The sequence below is a fragment of the Lipotes vexillifer genome, unplaced genomic scaffold, assembly GCF_000442215.2.
Source record: "Lipotes vexillifer unplaced genomic scaffold, Lipotes_vexillifer_v1.1 scaffold150, whole genome shotgun sequence".
Lineage (NCBI taxonomy): Eukaryota > Metazoa > Chordata > Mammalia > Artiodactyla > Lipotidae > Lipotes > Lipotes vexillifer.
Window position 1 is genome coordinate 2,217,719 of NW_006792921.1, and position 20,285 is coordinate 2,238,003.

Sequence of the window (20,285 nt, forward strand, 5' to 3'; positions counted from 1 at the left end):
CCCAGCCGCTCCGCGGCATGTGGGATCTTCCCGGACCGGGGCACGAACCCGAGTCCCCCTCATCGGCAGGCGGACCCTCAACCACTGCGCCACCAGGGACGCCCCATAACACTTTTTTTGTTGTACGTTTTCATATTTTAAAATTAAGCTGATTTAATGGAGAGCACTTTTAAAAAATACATTGTATTTTAAATTTTACCCCCTATTTCCTGTTCTTACTATCTTTAAAAAGAGACAAAATGATCTACTTTGTATTTGTTTTTAACTTTTCTAACTCTTACCTATAACATGAGGTTGTTATGAAGATGAAATGATTTACTACGTGGAAAGGTGTATTTTAAAAATAGAAGAGTGTGTCAAAGGTGCTCATCTTTCTATTACTAAGTAGTGCTTATTCTCAGGAAGTCGGGGTGCACACACAAGGTCATTTTCAGCTCTCCTTGCTTGCTTTTCACATGACCTTTGTCACTCTTACTTGTGTTCTAGCAAGTGATTTGTCAGGCAGGGCCTATAGTTTTAATTCAGAGAAATGAAGAAATGACCACTTTTAAAACTTGATAAAAATGTGAACCTATTTTTCATGATGCAAAATTAAAAATCAGTTTTAGAGTATCTGTTCTTATTGTCTTCACATAACCTGTAAAACTCTCCAGAACCGCACCCAGCTCGGTTTTGCGTTATTGTAAAAATTCCATTTGTGGCAACAGCGTTTTTTAGACTTCCTGTGGTGCTTGATTCATTAACTTCTTGTTTTTTAAAGGATTACAACCGCATCGGTTAAAGTTAATTTCAGTTTTGTTCTTGTGCAGTCATTTCTCTCAGCCCTTGTTAGCCCTACTTGCAATTCTGAAACCTATTTCTTTGCTTGTGATGCCCTTACAGGAATTTGTAAGTGTTTGGGTTCGAGATCCTAGGATTCAGAAGGAGGACTTCTGGCATTCTTATATTGACTATGAGATATGTATTCACGTAAGTATGCCGTCAGTAGTCCATAGAAATCATAGTAATTTTTAGGTAGCATACATTTGATGGGATACTATGATATACTTATAATTGAAATTTATAAAAATTTTTCTAATTCAAAGAACTGAATTTGAATGATTACAGTTAGTGCTTGTCTCTTAAATGAACTAGTACGATGGTTCCTAAAGTTCTTTATTTGAATTCCTTATTGTACCTTTGTTAATATTTTAATGTTTATTGCCTTCATGTATGAAGATGTGAATACATCTAAAATTCAGAAAGAGTTTTTATAGCTCATTAATGGCATTTCTTTATGATCTGTTATAGCATATTTCTAGAGACTATATTGCCTGATAAATCTTAGGTTTTGAGAGGATGTAGAGTTCTCTGGAAAAGAGATGTGCAGTGTTTTATATGTAGAACAGGAAAGTAGGAAATGAATATATGGAATTATTTTGCCTTAGTCTCCATTCTGAGTAATTAAGTAAATAACTAGAAATGATTTACTTTACTTGGAAATAGTACTGTATCATAATCTCTTGAACAGTGTTGTGTGGTGTGTCGCCTCCTCTGATTATCTTGAATGAGGGTCAGCAATCTTTTTCTGTAAAAGGCCAGGTAGTAAATACCTTTGGCTTTGTGGGCCATACAGACTCTCAAAATTACTCAGCTCTGTTGTTGTAGGGTGAAAGTAGCCATAAACAATACATAAATGAATGAGTGTAATTGTGTTCCAATAAAAATTTATTAGTGAAGACAGCTGGTGGCTGGATTTGGCCCACAGGTGTACATAGTTTATTGGCCCTTGATCATGAAGATAGTCACTTCTTTTGTCTAATTTGGTCCAGACTTTTCTTGAGAGCATAGAAATGGGCTCAGAATTTATCTGTGACTGTATATAGGACAGGTGAGATAAAATTTAGCCATCCTTTGGTCTTCACATTGTTAATAGCTACATTGGTATATTGGGTACCCAGATACCACCCACAAAACTTCTTTCTTTCAAAGTTCCCCGACTTAGAAAATAAAGTAAAAACTCAGAACTGCTTTTTTTGATGATTGTGTTGAAGCCCATTGCCAGGGTATGCCTTGTATTTTGTATTTTGATTTTGTTTTGGTTTTACTCATGAGGTCACACCAGATATGCATTCTGTGTGGAAAATTATAACACAAGTATGTAAGACTAAGCATTTGAGAACGAAATGAAATTCTTTAGTTGCCTTTTGACTTCCTCTAAAAAATTTGTGGGTCCTTATGACACACTTTATAGTAGGCATGAAATTTAATTATCTTCAGGGAGTTAATGAAAGTATAGATCCTTCTCTTCTACATAAATAACATGATGTGAATTCAGAAATGTCCATCTAAAACCAGAAATAATGGGTTCCACACATGTTATTTGGTGGCGGCTCTGGTGTTTCTCTGAGATGCTTATAAACTGACAATGAATAAATGTTCTTGGCTTGATAGATAGCAGAAACAAGCAACTAGATTTAGAGGAACTTAATAAATTAGTGATCTCAGTGTAGCCTGATCCTGAAGAGGCTTCTACCTATTGTTGTACGATTAGGAATGGGTGGGGAGACTGGAGAGTTCTTGTTACCTTCATTTAGATGCTGTACCCATAGAGCTTTGCAGGTAGAGAAGCTGGTGTTTAACACACTTAAATTAACCTCAAGGGAAATGATACCAGGCAACTCCGAAGTTGTAGCATTTACTTGGAATTTTAAACTAGTGGACTGTCGAGGTGGCTAGTCCTTCGTATATCCTCTCCTGAGCTTGTCCTGCAAATGAAGGACTTACAGATAGACCTTTGTCTGGTGTAAGCACCAGATGGATCTCCAGTTATTGCATGCACAGTGATTCTGAGCAGAGAAATGAAAGGCAGTTGAACTGAACTCCACCTCTGCCTGAGGTTCAAGAGGCCCTGCCGTGGCCTGGTCCTCTCTGGGGGGAGAGCACTGAGAGGATACTCACCCAGGCCTTGTTAGGGCACGAATTCTGGAGTAAACGGCCTACTGCCTGAGTCCCTAAGGGTCACGTTAGAGGGAGGCCCTGGTGTGCTTTGAAATCCACACACACAACATTATTGTTATTATTTTTATAAACTTACTTTACTTATTTATTTATGGCTGTGTTGGGTCTTTGTTGCTGTGTGCAGTCTTTCTCTGGTTGCGGGGAGCGGGGCCTACTCTTCGTTGCAGTGTGCAGGCTTCTCATTGCGGTGGCTTCTCTTGTTGCGGAGCACAGGCTCTAGGCACGCGGGCTTTGGTAGTTGTGGCATGCGGGCTCAATAGTTGTGGCTCGTGGGCTCTAGAGCACAGGCTCAGTAGTTGTGGCGCATGGGCTTAGTTGCTCCGCGGCATGTGGGATCTTCCCGGACCAGGGCTCGAACCCGTGTCCCCTGCACTGGCAGGCGAATTCTCAACCACTGCGCCACCAGGGAAGTCCCACAACGTTAGGATTGTGCCACAGACTCCATCCAGTGCGTTTGCTGCCGTATCGTCCATGACAGGATTTAGGCCAATAAGTATTTTGGGGGCAAGTCTCTTAACCTCTCTGCATCCTGAGGTTCTTTGAATTTTAGGAAGTTCAGGAATACCAGGAACTGTGCCATACATTTCATGGGAATGGTTAGGAACTAATGTACACCGTCCCTGACACTTTCCAAGGAAAACAGCGGCTGGGTGCTTATTAAGTGGTAGGTTGATAACAGTTTTTGAAATGATATAAATCTTGGGGGCAAAAAAATTTCCCATTTGGTAGTGTAAAGATTATGAAATAGAATTTTGAAATTAATCGGTACAGTAGAGATCTTCTTACAAAACCAACAGACAAATAAGCCAGTCTCTTGTTTTACAGAAAGGAGAAACACACATATTTACCAGCCTTGTGTTTACCCAAAGAAGCATTGCTGTTTTGCTTCGGGTAGGGACTCTGAGGGTGGCTTTTTCTAAGTTTGCCTTAAGGTAGCTGGAAGGAAACCAATGTCTAGTATCTAATAATACTATTAAGAGATAACATTTGCCATGTGCATACTATCAATCCTAATAACAACAACCCTGTGAAATTGGGATGTACTATTTCATCCCCATTTTACCATTCAGGGAACTGGAGTTGAAGTGACTTGCCTTACAGCAGAGCCAGGACTGGAATTTGGGTCCTCCATGCACATACTCGTCCTGTGCACCACATGTCTCTTTTTACTTGCTCACGATTCCTTGCACATCTAAGTAGAGAAGGGAAATGCTGATCTCTTGTTTAAAAGTGATTTCAGGATTCTGGGTGATTTGTGTGATCTGTGGCGATGGCCATATCAAGGACACAACAGCTTCTGCGATGTCATGTGAAGGACCAAGAGAAGGTGTTTCTAATCCCCAAAGGCTTCTCCACGGATGGATGGATGGGGTTGAATGCAGTGGATGACCCTGAGCTCTTATTGGTCATTTATTCTTCAGGATTTGTTTAATGTTTATGATTTGTCTCTGAAGGGAGTGCTGATAGGTGAGCAGGAAGGTACTTCAGGACTCAGGGAAGGGCAGGGTCATGCCTTGCCCCAGGACAACACTGCTCATTTATGTCACCCCAGCTGTCTTCATGGATGCTGTATTGGTGGGTTATGTGCACTATTTGAGTCTGGCATAAATGCAAATGTATTTTTGATTTTTAAAATCCTACTTTAGATGAATATTGGGGGGCATATAGGGAGTTATAGATATAAGAAAAGCATTTTTTCCTCAAGTGAGGCTTATATTTTTTGTTTTCTTTAAACAGACCAATAGCATGTGTTTTACAATGAAAACATCCTGTGTACGAAGAAGATATAGAGAATTTGTGTGGCTGAGGCAGAGACTCCAAAGTAATGCATTACTGGTGTAAGTGATTTAAAGAGTATATTGAGGAGACCTTATTATTACATTCAATATTTTAAAATTGGACATGCCACTATATATAAAATAAACAACAGTGATTTACTATATAGCACAGGGAACTATATTCAATATCTTGTAATAACCTATAATGGAAAACAATCTGATAAACAATGGAAAACACCTGAAACTAACACAGTAATTGTAAATCAACTATACTTCAATTAAAAAGTTGACATGGGGCTTCCCTGGTGGCGCAGTGCTTGAGAGTCCGCCTGCCGATGCAGGAGACGCGGGTTCGTGCCCCGTTTCGGGAAGATCCCACATGCCGCGGAGCGGCTGGGCCCGTGAGCCATGGCTGCTGAGCCTGCGCGTCCGGAGCCTGTGCTCCGCAAATGGGAGAGGCCACAACAGTGAGAGGCCCGCATAACGCAAGAAAAAAAAAAAAGTTGACATGTATTAAGATATATAAAATATGAAGGATTTTGTAGGCTTTCTTCTTGATCGCAGTATATAGCTTTAGTTAGTTTTTTTTGACTACTGCATCTGAATTCAAAATTTATCACTTGAATTATACCAACATGTATGAGTATTGACCATGGAAGTCCTCAAAAATGTTTTTCTTTGTTTAATTGATTTTCTCACACCCTTATTATATAATATAACCATATAATATGTATATAATAGTTGTGTGATAATTATCATGCACAATTTGCTTTCATTTTGAGGGATTTCTGTAACTAAACCACCTTAATTTGATGATTAAAAGCATTTTTTTTCTTTCTCATAAGACAACTGCCAGAACTTCCATCTAAAAACCTATTTTTCAACATGAACAATCGCCAGCACGTAGATCAACGCCGTCAGGGTTTGGAAGATTTCCTCAGAAAGTAAGTGTGCCGAAACTTTTGCAGCCAGACGGGAGATATGAGCACAGTGCTTTGCAAGAGTTGAGTGTCCTGTGATCAAGTCGGGGAGAATGTTTCTGTTTCTAAAATGCTAGTAATCTGCTCTGGAGGGACTCTCAGTAGTTCATTTCCTATATTAGAGCACCATCTTGTGGCTCACATCACACAGTGCATATTCGGGACCAAACTTTCCAGAAAGAAAACAATAAACTAATTGAATCAGATAGTAAATGTATACTCCCTTAAGCTATAAAGCAGAGCCAAATTGCTTGGGAGTTTAGCTGACAAAAGTAAAATTTGCCAGGAAACAAATGTGCCTTATTAAAAAGGCACTTCTTAGAAATTCTCTTTATTTACAACATTTAGGATCAACAGACCGAAATCAGCTCTACGATGGGCTGCTAATACCCTTCTGAGCTCCTCTAAATGAATAGCTTAATGATACTCTTTGGAGAGAATGTTTATAAGGGAGTATTAATTGGTGTTTAAATAGTCTCAGTGGGTTATTAACTCTGGGGTACTTGGTGATGGTTGGTACTGCAGTGAAAGTGACTTGAATTTACACTGCTATAATTCCCCTTTTTTTCCACTCTGGAATGCTGGAATACCTACCTATCCCACTGGACAACGCAGTGGTTTGCACACAGACTCTAAGGCCAGACTTCCTGAGTTCAAATCCTGCTTCTGCTACTTGTTAGCTGGGGACTTGGGCAAGTCTTTTATCTCCTCTGTGCCTGTGTTTGCCCATCTATAAAATGGGGTAATAATAGTATCTACTTCATAAGGTTGTCGAGAGGATTAAATCAGTTAACAAATGTAAAGCACTCACGAAAGACTGACATATAATGTGTGGTATCCAAGTATTGGCCATTATTTTAATGCACTTAAATGAAATAGCTTTGAGCTAATTTTTCTATCTTCCTATTTTGTAGATAAGGAAATAGGTTGAGTCCTATGACCACTAGTTAGTGGCGGGGCCCAGTCTCCTGAACTGTCTTTTTCTACTAGCTTCAGGATCTGAAGCCGTCTCCTTTTGAGTTTCCTACACAGTAACTTTGAGCTAGCCTGAAATAATATACTGCCCTCTCCCCATATGGTTCACTCATCAAGGGTTTGGGTATTAAGTATCCACATGAATATTAACATTTATTTCTATTAGATTGATATCATGCTTTTCCTTTGAGGGGGTCATGGAGACCTACAGAAACATCTAAGATTATAAATTGAGGGAGGGTCAGAAGAGAAAAAGAAGGCAGAGGAATAAAAATGACAAGAGACCAGGAGAATTGATTAACCGAGCCAAGTTCTCGGAAAACCTCACAGTGGTATTCTTTGGGGTATCATAGGCATGACAAAGACCCAGTCAAGTTTCTTCTGCCCCTTCCCTTTGGGGATAGCTCCAATTTTAATTGTCTGTATGGGACCCAGGTGGCTAATGGCCTCTCCCTTAAGACGTGGTCCCCGCAGCCAAGGTTGCAGAGTGGCTTGTCGCTCCAGATGCTGCTCAGGGAAGCTGCAGACTGGCCATCGCCAGTGAGGCCTGGACAGAGCTAGTCAAATCTTGCAGTCCAGATAAGCGCTGGGGAGCTACATGTTTTTTTATTAATTAATTAATTTATTTTTGCTGTGTTGGGTCTTAGTTTCTGTGCGAGGACTTTCTCTAGTTGTGGCAAGCGGGGGCCATTCTTCATCGCGGTGCGCAGGCCTCTCACTATCGCGGCCTCTCTTGTTGCAGAGCACAGGCTCCAGACGCGCAGGCTCAGTAGTTGTGGCTCACGGGCCTAGTTGCTCTGCGGCATGTGGGATCTTCCCAGACCGGGGCTCGAACCCGTGTCCTCTGCATTAGCAGGCGGATTCTCAACCACTGCGCCACCAGGGAAGCCCGAGCTACATGTTTTTGGTAGAGAAATCTCCTTATTTGAGATCAAAGGACAGTCTGTGTCTCTATATTTATGTTGCTGGTTAAGTGCAGGGCATGTGTTTTTCAACAAGGAATCTCTTCATTGTTTTAAACATGACCTTTCCTTGCACAATTGGTCAACCAGATTCATGCCAGAGTGAGAGTCACTGGGCTGCAGAGGGGTTGTGCTTAGTTACTCTAGGTTGTTTGGGCATGCTGTGTCGTTTGGCAGTTTGCTGGTTGAATCTGATGCAGAGGTCATAATGGAAAGTGTCGTGGGTCAGGGGCTTGAGGAACTGGGTTCCAGGTCTCCTGTGAATCTTGGCTCCTGAGTGTTTTCTGACTCTTCGACCTTGGAAAAGTCACCTCATTCCCATGAGCCTTGGTTTGCTAGAAAGAATGCAATAATGTAACACATGTATTGCCGACCTCGTGGGTAGTTAAGTCATTCAGAGGATGGCTTGGAAAGGACTCTGCAAACCTGTTTATTAAGTGACTGCTTTGGACCAGGCTGGGTACTGGGGATATAGGACTGCACAAGATGGACACATATCCTTGACCTCTTGAAGCTTCCATTCTAGTGGGAAGCAACTCTATACATACCAGGGATGGCTATAGATTCATTAAAATTGGGTCTGGATTACCATCCGGAAGTCAAATCATGAAACGGGCACCAAGTTCTCTTGTGATGTTATTTGTTCCATTATGGTCTGTGAACATTAGTCTCCAAGTGATGAGTTTCACATTAGAAATGAAAGCTGGTGCTTCCACGTGGTTTGAACCTGAAGGAAGTAAGGAGTCTAATGCCACACGGTTGGATTCAGTCCTGACCTAAATGCCCTGAATACTGTGACCCTTCCAAGCCTCGTCACCTTCTTTTCTGTGCCCCTCAGATTCTGATGCATAGTCTTCATGTTCTTTGTCTAGTGTGTGTAGAAATAGCAACCTCGCATGTCTTTGCCCCGTGTACACCCCCTCTGTCACCCCAGCCTAAGCCCACTTTGGGAAACTGGATGTGACATGCAACTCAGCCAGCCACCTGTGTCCTGACCCCACCTTGCTGTCCTCTGAGGCCCTGATGGTTACCCATTAAGTAGGGCCACCGTTAGTAGCCTGTACCTTGTTTGTAGAGCACTCTCGGAACTTGAGAGGGAAACACCACAGCATTAAAATGTGATACATGCCTGTGTTGTAGATTTTTAGCAGGTATTTTTAAAACTTGGTTTTTAGGTAAGTTTTGAAGTTATGAACTAAGAGCGCTATATATGTTCAAACCCTTTGAAACGAAAATGCTGCTGTCTCTGTGCATAGGTGTATGTCTGTAATACAAATATATATTTTTTCCATTTTAAGGTCATTTGTGAAGTAATACATAATTAATAGCAAAGTACATATCCAGGCCACCCTTCATAGAGGAATTAGAAAGTTGTTTCTTTGCCAGGATATCAAATAAGAGTAATTTATACTATTTTATTGAACACTGGCTATGTTTAGCTTTTTACATGTTTTACCTCAATACTTACAACGTTAGGAGTCAGGTTTCATCTCAGTTTTATAGACAAGGAAATTATAAGAAAGGTAGAGGCACTATATTAATCCCAGGAACTGGCAGGTTTATAATTAGAACTCTTAAATGCTAGCTAAATTTGGTCAGTATGATTGTGAGATTTTTAAATATATTCATTTTTCCTCAATCTTGGCTATACTCTCCCTTTTGGGTCTCCCCCCGCCCCCCGGTTACTTTTAAATTGTAAGTCACTTTTACTAATAGTTATGAAAAAAGAAGTTATAGACTAAATGATAAACTCTGTTGGTAAGTTTCTAACTATGAAATTGGCATTCCTACTAACTTTTTACATTTGATTGCTATCACAAATGGGAGCCAGCTTTCCTTCTTTACTGAATCCACCCCATTAATATAACTACATGTACCTTACAATGTAGACTTTTGTATTACAGTTTTGTATTTCTTAAGAATTTGAATAAAAAAATTTTTTTTGCCAAAGGATACCATGGAAACACTACAGCTAGTTTTATACACACACACACAATTTTTATAAGTCTTTGTGTTCAATAGAGGGCACCACAGCACAGATCATGAGTGTCTTCAATGAAGATTTGTAGGTTTGATTTTTTTCTCATGGTAAGAGGTAAACAGGCTGAATTAATTTTTTTTCCTACATCAAACTGCTAACCTTCCACACGCTATACAGATGTGTATACATATCATTATATTGGGTTCAGTAGACCCAGGGCATCCTTAGTTAGGTTTTGCATAGCTATATATATTCTCAGCTGAACCAATATATAATACACCTAATAAAATCACGTTGAGGAAAAACAGATTTTCAGCTGTGTTTAATTCAAGGAAAAACAGGTTTTGCTTTGTTTAATTTAAAAGTTGGTATGGAGAAAGGAATAACTTTTGACTTGTGTTGTAAATATCCTTTCAGAAATTCCTTTAAAATTCTAGAGGCTATTTATTGTTCCTTTTATAAAGGCTTGAAAATTGTATACATTTATTTTTATGGAGGCTTATAAAGATGACATTTTATTGACTGTTTTACTAAATACTCTTTATATTAAGTTTGAAGTTGATTTTCTGCTGTTAGATTTGTTGGTGGAAAATGTGGCACAAGAATGACTAAGGTAAAATAAGGTTTAATATTATGATGGCAGTCACAACACTCTCTGATATATACTAAACCAGATATTACTTAAAATGAACTAATTATGCTCACTGAACCAGATGGGAAAACACTCTAAAAATTTTGTATTTTTAATTTTGGAATGAAATACTGGACTGAAAATAAAAATCCTAAATACAATAAAAAAGTATTTTTGCTTATTTAAAACTCATACCCATGGAGTACAGTGGCATAAATTTAGCCAGTCAGACAGAAGCAATTCAAAAAACCTAAACTGTGCCTGGCACATGTTTCTGAACTCAGGGCCTTGTGTGGGTGTTCAGATGTTCCCTGAACATCCTTCTCCCAGTTCAGAATTGTGAGCTGGGTGTGCCGGGCTCCCTCTGGCTGTTTACCTGTGTGTCCTCCAGATGGCAGTATTAAGCAGAAAAGAAAACACTGGGAAATGAGTCTAATGCACAGTAAAATTGGAAATTGAATTATAGCTCAAGAAAAAGGACAGTAGCCTTGAGGTCCAGATCAACCTGGACTCTGATCACTTTTGTTTGCTGTACCCATGTGTTAGGTTACTAGCAAGTTAATAACAGTGTGTGACCAGTTCAAGGCTCAGTAGAATTGCTTTAGACATGAAATAAAGCTAAAATGAATTTGTGTCTAATATCATTGGCATTAATGCTCATTAGTTTTGTGGTGTAATGCCTCAAACCATCTAAAATCAGTTTTAAAGATTACCCATTATTTTATAAAGAAAATACATTTCCAGCAGAAACAAAGCAGTAAGTATAATCCTATGAACAGTTACTTGTAACATTGCTGGCAGGAAACCACTGACAAAGGACACAGGAAACACTCCGTTCAAACTTCACAGCAAATGCAAGGTAATATTAATGGGTCGTTGCTATATAAATCTTCTCTTGATTTGAAGCATTCCAAACAAAAGTGGTAAACATTTATAAAGGTAGAAAATAAATCTCAAAGAGTAGTAAAAGGGATTTATTACTTTACTCCTTATACTTGGTAAATTAATCTTTATCATGTGATATGGTCATCTTCTGAGGGCACCCAGGGCAGAGGACATGGAGGGAGTGTAAATATTTAACTGCTTTGCTTGAGACTTTGCCTTTTAAAAAGGCACAAAGGTTTTCCTTTTCCTTTTAGTAGGTCAGTAAAGAATATTTCTCAAACTACATTTGTAAGCCTATTTGAAGCAAAGAGGACAGCTGGATTTTGGTTTTGATATTGTGCATTTTTAGACGCTTGCCTTCTTGAAGAAATAATTCTGTTTTATATGGAAGAGAAGGAAATATTACAGTGACCTTGGATTTTAAGTAAATTAATATGAATGGCCAAAAGAGATTTACTTATCTAATTACTTGTTTAAAAAATGCAGAATATAAAGTAAGTTTCGTTTGGTATGAAATACATACTCTGTTTTTCATAGATCTCTATATGAAAAAATCCCATGTTGGACTGAATTACACTTGGTTTGTTATACTTGGTTTATTATACTTGGGTATAATAAGTTTCGTTTGGTATGAAATACATACTCTGTTTTTCTTAGATCTCTATATGAAAAAATCCCATGTTGGACAGAATTATACTTGGTTTATTATACTTGGTTTATTATACTTGGGTTTCAGTGTTTCAGTTTTGTCCCCTATATCTGGTCTTAGTGTCTGTGTTATATCATTATCGAGCTATTAATAGAGACTAAATTATTCTACATCAAAATCTTTGCTAAAAAGAGAAAACCAGTTTTTATTTAAATATAAGGGTATTCTTTGACATGCATTTCAGAAAAAGACACATTCACTGCTAATATGAATTTGAGCACGTGCAGATTTTGCTACAGGGCAGTTTTTCATTCTCCGTGTAGTTCTGATGCACCTGCTGAAATTTGTATTCTCTTTGTAAACTTTGATCTTGCATGTGGGAAGGCTAGTATGTACTTATTACAAAATTATCATACTTTAATTACATATATGGTAAAATTGGCTGGGAGCAGTTTTATTTAGGGACTCATTTTAAAATAGATACGTAGTGCTGCCGAAGATTTTGTAGACATTTCTAGTCAATCTTAAGTATTCAAAAAAGCCACCTCTCAACTGAGCCCTTGTGAACGTGTATATAAGCATCCTTGTAAAGTTTGAAAATGTAAGACATGCTGAGAAATCTATTGACTTTTCAATATAGTTTTTAACAGTTGTTGAAAGTTTTGATGTTTTATGACAGCCTAGCCAATAAAGATCGCAGAATTGACATGCTGGTTGGCAGTAAATTTTTTAAAAGCTGAATAAATTTCTGTGACTATCGAAGCAAAATATTTCCATAATGAATCCACATGGTCATAACAGATGCTAAATTGAAGAAATGTCCTTGGAGTTATTCTTTTAACAGATGTTCTTAACTATTAGCTTCATGTTTTTACTCACCTAAATTTCCAAATCATTGAATAAAAGTTAACATATGCTTTCATCCCTTTAATAGGCAGAGTCGTAACTGATGCCAAGTTTGCCGTAGTAGAGAAATTACTTCAGTGGCACATTTCTAATGGTTCTCTCTTTCCCACCCTATAATTGTCCATCCCCGTCCACTGGTCATGTCTCCTTTTTTCTTTTACATAGGGTCCTACAGAATGCACTTCTGCTTTCAGATAGCAGTCTTCACCTCTTCCTGCAAAGCCATCTGAATTCAGAAGACATCGAGGCATGTGTTTCCGGGCAGACTAAGTACTCCGTGGAAGAAGCAATTCACAAGTTTGCCTTGATGAACAGACGTTTCCCTGAAGAAGAAGAAGAAGAAGGGAAAAAAGAAAATGATATAGATTATGATTCAGAAAGGTATTTCCTTGCATTTTGATTTAATGTATACGTATTTATATAACACATTGTGCACATATGCGTGTGTACAGATATATACACACACTCTACTTTTTTGTTGATGTAATACTAAGATAATGAAAAAATTAATTGACTGAGATTTTATTGAGCTGTGACAGCTCATCATAGTAGTCTTCACACACACCTCCACACTGAACTAATGAATGCAGTAGAAATTCAATTATCTGCATTCTGATTATGTGACTTTCATTTAGTCAGACTTGAATTATTTGCGTTTAAATTATCTAGCTAAAAAAATATCCAACTGCACTCCAAATGGCTAATTAAAAGTCCAAATTTCCTGTCTCTCTCTGTGACTGGAGATAATTAAAGTTCTCCTCTGTTACTCAGGCTTTGAGTGTGTTGTGAAAACCAATTTCCTCTTTTTATTATTTTCCCCCTCTCTTCTTTTCCAGTTCATCCTCCGGGGTTGGACATAGTAGTGATGACAGCAGTTCACACGGATGTAAAATGAGCACAGCTCTGCAGGAATCCTGAAAAATAATTCTAATGTTACCATTTTACGAATAGCAAACTGTGCCCAGTCGTAGAGCAGAAAGCTTGCTAATAATATATTCTTAACTAAAGCTCACTGTCATATTAAGTATTTAAATTCGTAAAGATGTTGTGTTGTTTATTAGTGATACTTTTATGTTGTCCTATTTTGGCTAAGCTTCTGTAAAAAGCTAAAAGCCAGTGAATGCAGTATTCTCCTCGATAGGCGCACGCTATTGGTAAAACAAGATCCTGCCCTCAAATGAAATGATTTATATGTTTAAAAAAACCTAGTTGGCTTTATTGTATTTTAAAAGATAGGTAAATAGGTAGCATTTGAAATCCAGATAGAGCATTCCTTCTTGTATCACTGGGGCAGTGTTAGCATAAACACAGCAGGTATGGTCTTAGCCGCTAGGAATAGGAAGACTTTCGGCACAGACCAGAATGCCTCTCTCAGACAGGCGGCTGGAATTCTGTGGGTACCTCCCCTGCACTGGGAAAACACTTACTTTTGGGGTGGTTGATTGAAATGTTTTAAGAGTGTTTAACCTTTCCAGTATTCTATTTCACACGTAAATGGAAAATGTATCTTATGAATAGAGAGACGTTAAAATTATGTTTACATCTTAGAGAAAAAGCCCAGAAATAGCACCAGTCGTTTTGCTTATATTTGCAATATATAGATTCAGAAATACATTTTCATTGTCCAAAATCAGCTTTAACACATGGTTTCTGGAAGCAAACCATTTGTTTTCATTATCTGTGTGTAATTAGAATTAGAGGTTCATGATTTATTTTCTGACTTAATGTGGAATTTCTTATCACTAGATACCTTTCAGTGTCAGTGACAGTTGCTTGTTACTTTTTTAAGTTAAAAGTAGGATCTTATAAAAATTAATAAATTTTGCCAATAAATATTCCCATAATTTAGAAAAGGATATGAACTTGCTAATTTCAGAATTAATTATTCATTTTTAAAAAGTCCTTTCTTTTAAGGCATTTGCCTGAGCATCTATAAATGCTTATTTTATAAAGCAGTAATTAAATGTCTTTTTTTTTTTTTTAGTGGCCCAAAGATTAAATGTCTTACATAAAGTACATTGAACTTCAAATTTCAGATAAAGCAGCATTTTCTTGAGATAACTGTTCAGGTTTCTTCCTTGTTGAATGGTACAAAATATCTCTGAAATTAACAGGAAGATATTTTTACATAACTGGTATAACTTGTTGCCTCAATTAAATATTACCTCACCTCATTTTATTTTAACTAGGAGTTTAAAAGTATTATTTAAAGAGTCTTTGAAATGCTTGTAACTAAGAACCAACAGAAAAAATTAAATTTAGAATACGAATGATCTCCTTAATTTCGCCTTTTTGTTTTTTGTTTGCTCTAAAACATTATTGAACTTTTCGTAAATATTTTGATTTAAGGTATCTTGGATCTTGTTACTTTGTCATCTAAGACTCATTATTTTAATATGGGGGAAAAAAAGATTTAGCAATTTCTTTTTATCTTGCTAACATGTAAAGTTTGCCATCCAGTCATTTGAGTGTGATCCCTAGGTCCTTGGCAATACGTATTTGCATTCACGTTATTTCTGTTTTACTGCAGTTTTGAAAAGCATATAATGTGCCACCAATCGTCATGTGATTTTTAGATGATGTAACTATAGCTATCAAAATTGATATGAAGTAATGCCTAATACTGTGATATGTAAACTTCATGAGATCTTCATTTTCACATTAAACATGAAAAAATCAACTTCAGTTTGTTGGATCGCTCATTTTATACAAGAGAATATATTTCTTCTGTCTTAGATCTAAATTCAGTGTGTTTCTGAATGATTAGTAATTTTTAATGAATAATTTTGGTAAAATTTGGTTTCATATTCACTGTAGTTGTGTACATTTAAGGTTTAGCCTTGGTTTGGTTGTTTTGATATCTAAGCACTGGCTTCTTTAAACTGATTTCCTGCAGCTGAAATATTTAAATGAACTTCAGCCCCCAATGGCTTTCTTGTTTTGTTCAAGTCTCTTATTTTTCTCCGCCATATTTTTATAAAGCTTTCTTTAGAAAAAGAAAACAATTACTTAAATAACTAAATAGCATAGATGTTTATTTAAAGCTATTTTAAATGTAACAAATTTAAAGAATTCTAATCCTGGTTGCTTTATGATTTACATACAAAAAACTGTATTTCCTTGGCTAATTCTTAAAGGGTACACTTATTCACCTATAAAGATAGTTTATGTGTTCTGTTTGAGAACTGGTTTTATATATAACCCAAAGGTGTCAACAATGAAAGTCAATACCTGTTACTTGAAATCCAGATAGAGCACTTGGAAGAAAGTGATTTAAATTCTAGTTAAAATTTCAAGTTTTAAAAATCACTAAGGAAAAACAGAAGTGTTAATCTTTAGTTATGTCCCTTAAGATATTAAATATCTTGCAGGAGCTTTTTAAGCCTAGTTCACATTTTACTAAGTAATTAAATACAAACAAGTGATATGCAATAACCTTACTATAGTCTGGTAAAAAAAATAAAATTTCTTTTATGGCTATTAAGAATTTAAACAAATTCATTTATCCTAGCCACAATTACCATTATATCACAACAGTAAACTGAATGTTGTTTTGAACTCAGTTTATGTTTTTTGGTGCCTTAAGGAGTCATCATTATTGAGCTACTGTGGTACAAATAAGGTTTTCAGTATTTCGGCTATAAAGGAAGACCCTTTTCCATGAAAGGCCTCTAAAATTTTAAGATAAAAATTACAAAAGTTTATTATATTTCTAAATAGTTTTCCTCTTAATATTTAAATCACTTAGTTGGTATCCTATGAATACAATGCAGCATCTTTTCAATGTAGGAACAATTTATTTCAACACAATTTTCTGCTTTTGTTTGGAATATAGACCTTTATTATATATATATAATATATATACACATATTTTCAAATACACAAAGCTGTCTGAAGTTATTGCAGTTTGACAGTCAAAGCATAGATACAATTTCCTTTGCACATAAAGGTCATAAGAAATTAATACATTTTAGTAGAATGGAGTTCAAAAAGTTTAGGACGTAAATAAGCAACAATTTCTTTAAGTTTGAAGTATTTACAAAGGATTTTGACTCTATTCTTTGCCATATGCAGCTCACAAACGAGTCACCATTGTTCCTTTAAGTCAGGCACAATTGCTCTTCACTCTTGCTGGAAACTTTTCTAGATCATTGTTATGAACAGTGCATTGGACACTAATTTATTTTAGCTGCGCAAACTCTGGTAGTGACCCTTTTCTCTTTCTCCAAAATTCCAAAGACTTGTTTTCAAAAGATAGGAAACGAGAAAAAAAATTAAGTTACAGTTTTCTAAGGAATTTAAACTCTGGTCTAAAGAGACTATGCAAATGGTTTATGCCAAAGAGGAAAATACCCTTTCTCCCCCGACGAGAAGTGTAGACGCATCCAAAGCCTCACACCGCCTGTCTTTGCCGCTAGAGGCACAGCACGGGCATAACTTGCGGTTGTTTTTGCTCGTTTCTTACCTCTGGGCCTTCTTTATAGCTCTGCCCCCCACCCCACCGGCGGCGGCGCTCCCGCGGCTGCACCCGGGCCGCCTGTTGGCTGCAGCGCCCGGCCGGCTCGCGCACACTCCCCGCGCTGCGGCCCGCACACGCGCGCTCCCGCTGCCTCCCGCCCTGGCCGCTCAGCCTCCGGCGGCGGCGGCGACTGCGTGGCAGGTAGCGAGCCAGTCGGCCTCGGTCCGGTAACCCATGGCAACCGCCCTGGTAACCCATAGCAACTGCGCGGCGGAAAGAAAGGGGGGGGAACCCGGGTGGAGGGGGGAGCGGGTGGTGAGTGGGAACAACAACCGCAGAGACAGGATTTACAGCACCGACCTGCAGCGCTCCCTCCCCTGCCCACCTGCCTCGAACGTGGGCACCGCGAGGCCCCCTTCCCAGAGTTAGAGTGACAGCTTGGCGGCTTGAAAAAAATAAATAAATAAAATAATGCAGAGGGGCCTGGGGTGGTGGGTTTGGTGCAGGAGGGAGCTTTGAATACCGATGACCCCCTGGGGCCTCCGGGTTCAGTCGTCTCCGGTCCCCGCTGGTTTGGCAGCGCGCGTGGAGCCGGCCCCCGCCGCTCGGGTGGGTTTCGGGCTTGGCTGGGTCAGGGCGGCCGGGCCGGGGAGCCGGCGGCGGCCGCTCTCAGTCTAGGGCTGGACCCGAGTCTTTGTTCTGCAGATGCTCCCGCGGCACTGCGGCCTCCGCCGCGCCGCCCGGCCCGAGAAGGGGCGACGACGCGCCGCCGGCGCGGGTGTGGTTCAGGCCTAGAGCGGACCCGGAGCGTCCCGGGGTCGCGGCGGGGCTGGGGCCAAGACCACGCGTTGAGAAAGCTTTATCTGCGCACGCACCGCACACATTAGTCGACCCCTTTCTCCTCTAGTCTCCCCAGAACCCTAAATAAAACCTGCGGGTGGGCGCGCCGTCGCGTTAACCCGTTAATCTGTCTGGGAAGGGAGGGGACCGACGACGCTTGGTGTGGGGACTGGCTCGCCGGGGAAGAAGCGCGTGCCTCTGGGTCCAGAAACGGCCCTGGGTCAGGGTTTAATGTGTGTATGTGGGAGGGTGAGGGACGTATAGGGAGGGACAAGTCCCTCACCCCATCAGGCCTGGAGCCCAGAGGCCGAGCTTCCTTTACGCTGGAAAAAAGCGCGCGGCCAGTGGCGACCCGATGCAAGGCTGCGGGAGGACAGAGGGGGGCGCTGCTGGGCCAGCGCGGTGGCCCGGCGGTCCGCAGCAGAACGCGCCGCCTGGGATCTGGCTAGCTGTCTGTGTGGTGGCGTCGAGTTAGGGCTCCCAAGTGGAAAGAACCCACGCCTCACACAGCTTTCCGTCGGTGCTTGGGAGCATCATCTGCTCGCTTGTGTATTCGCAGAACACCCAGCCCTCAAAAGGATGATGCAGGAAACACAACCGGAACAGGGTTCCGATACAGAGTACCTAGGTACTTAAAAAGTCCACTCCATCAGGAAATGTAGTGTGGTGAAGAGAGATGGATGGCACTGGAAGCCTATAGTTCTAGGTCTAAATCTAACTAGTTGTGATTCCAGGTGCATTTTGATGTTTTAAGAAGGATAAGGCCCGGATCATTTTTGAAGTCCTTTGAGATCTTAATCCTCAATTATTCTCCCTCTGTAGGTGTGTGCCAGTTACAAATACAAATAGCAAAGCCTACACAAAGACCTGCACAAGTATAACATATATTTGTACAATATATGGTCCTGGAAAGGTGAGTAGATCAACAGTGTTTTATATATCTAATACTTTTACTGGTAAACAAAAGGGAAACTGGCTAAAGAATCCTATTGTAATCCTTTCATAAGGAAACGAATCTTCTGAATATATGCTTTTGTTGCCACAGATCTTAGTGAAGCTTGGTTTATTTGCACAAACATGCACTTTCTGGGCTCTGCTGCCTACTGGGCACCAGGTACAAAGGAGACTGTAAACTCTCAGACCTGTGTAAACTGTAAAAGATAGCTTGCCTGCCCTGGGATCCATTCAGTACAATCCCGGCCCTCTGCATAGTGGTGTACTGGGAGCCCTGTGCTGTAGTTTAATTTTTTTTTTTTTTTTGTAACAAAAGCAATTACAGAAAAGTGCAAATTTAACGTGTGACATTTAACATTTTGCTGTGGCAGGCAGCCTCCACTTAAATGGGGCCTTTCTGCAGAACAACAGGAGCCAAAAGGCCTTGTGTCATGGAGTAATGTAAGACACAATCTGGGCTGCAAATGCACAATGAATCGGGAAGGATTTATGTAATTAATTGACTAGTCTTAACCTGTTATCGTGATGTAAGGAATTTGGAACTCATTAATTTGGGTTCTGACAGATTTCATATTAGAGCTGGCAAATATGGATTGAGCCTCTTATTCTTGTAGCAGCTGGAATTTCCATGACAGTGAGGATTAGTGAAGAAGACCTATTGCTGGAGTCAAACTGCCTCTTTGTAATCAGTAGCCCTGCTCTGTATTAAAAGGATAATGGAAAAAAAAAAAAAAAGTAAGAAAAAAAAAAAAGGAAAAAACATATTACCTGGCTGAAGGAGTGGAAGGGGCTGGTGCTCACACTGCTGGTATGTTTATTGAGCACAAGCATCTGCAGTTGAATGAAAACATTAATTTCAATCATAAAGTTAGCTGGTTTCTCAAGCACCTTGAGAGCACTTGAAGGTAGAAGGGTCTCAGGGTCAGGTTTAGTATAGTTGTCAAAGTTAGAAGGGATTAAAAGATGGCACCTTTGAATTTCCTCTATGTGCACACAGAAATGTACAAAGAAGGACACAGAAGTCTTATGAGGGGCAAATGGCATTTTCTGAATATCATATCCACAAATGAGCGATTCAGAGCCCTGAAGGAGAAACTGGCTTTCTCAGGAACCACTGACTGTGTCCTAGTCAGAGCTCCTTCGTGGACCTCGTGAAACCCAGAATTCACATAATGAGCAGTTCGTTGATAATCTAATTTGTGTCCTTTTCACAGAATACGATGTTTAATGAATCACCCATTTGGAACTCTCTAGTTTCTTCTTTGAGATTTTAAGAAAATCCAGT

At 39.4% G+C, this 20,285-nt stretch overlaps 1 protein-coding gene across 1 annotated transcript in view; it reads left to right on the forward strand.

Moving 5' to 3' along the window:
• The window catches only part of SNX10 (sorting nexin 10), a 17,330-nt gene extending 3,665 nt beyond the window's left edge, over positions 1 to 13,665 (forward strand). Inside the window, 5 exon segments of the mRNA XM_007466072.1 lie at positions 883 to 969; positions 4,738 to 4,838; positions 5,624 to 5,722; positions 12,913 to 13,128; positions 13,584 to 13,665. Of these exon segments, the coding sequence (XP_007466134.1) occupies positions 883 to 969; positions 4,738 to 4,838; positions 5,624 to 5,722; positions 12,913 to 13,128; positions 13,584 to 13,665 (585 nt within the window).
• The last annotated feature ends 6,620 nt before the right edge of the window (positions 13,666 to 20,285 follow it).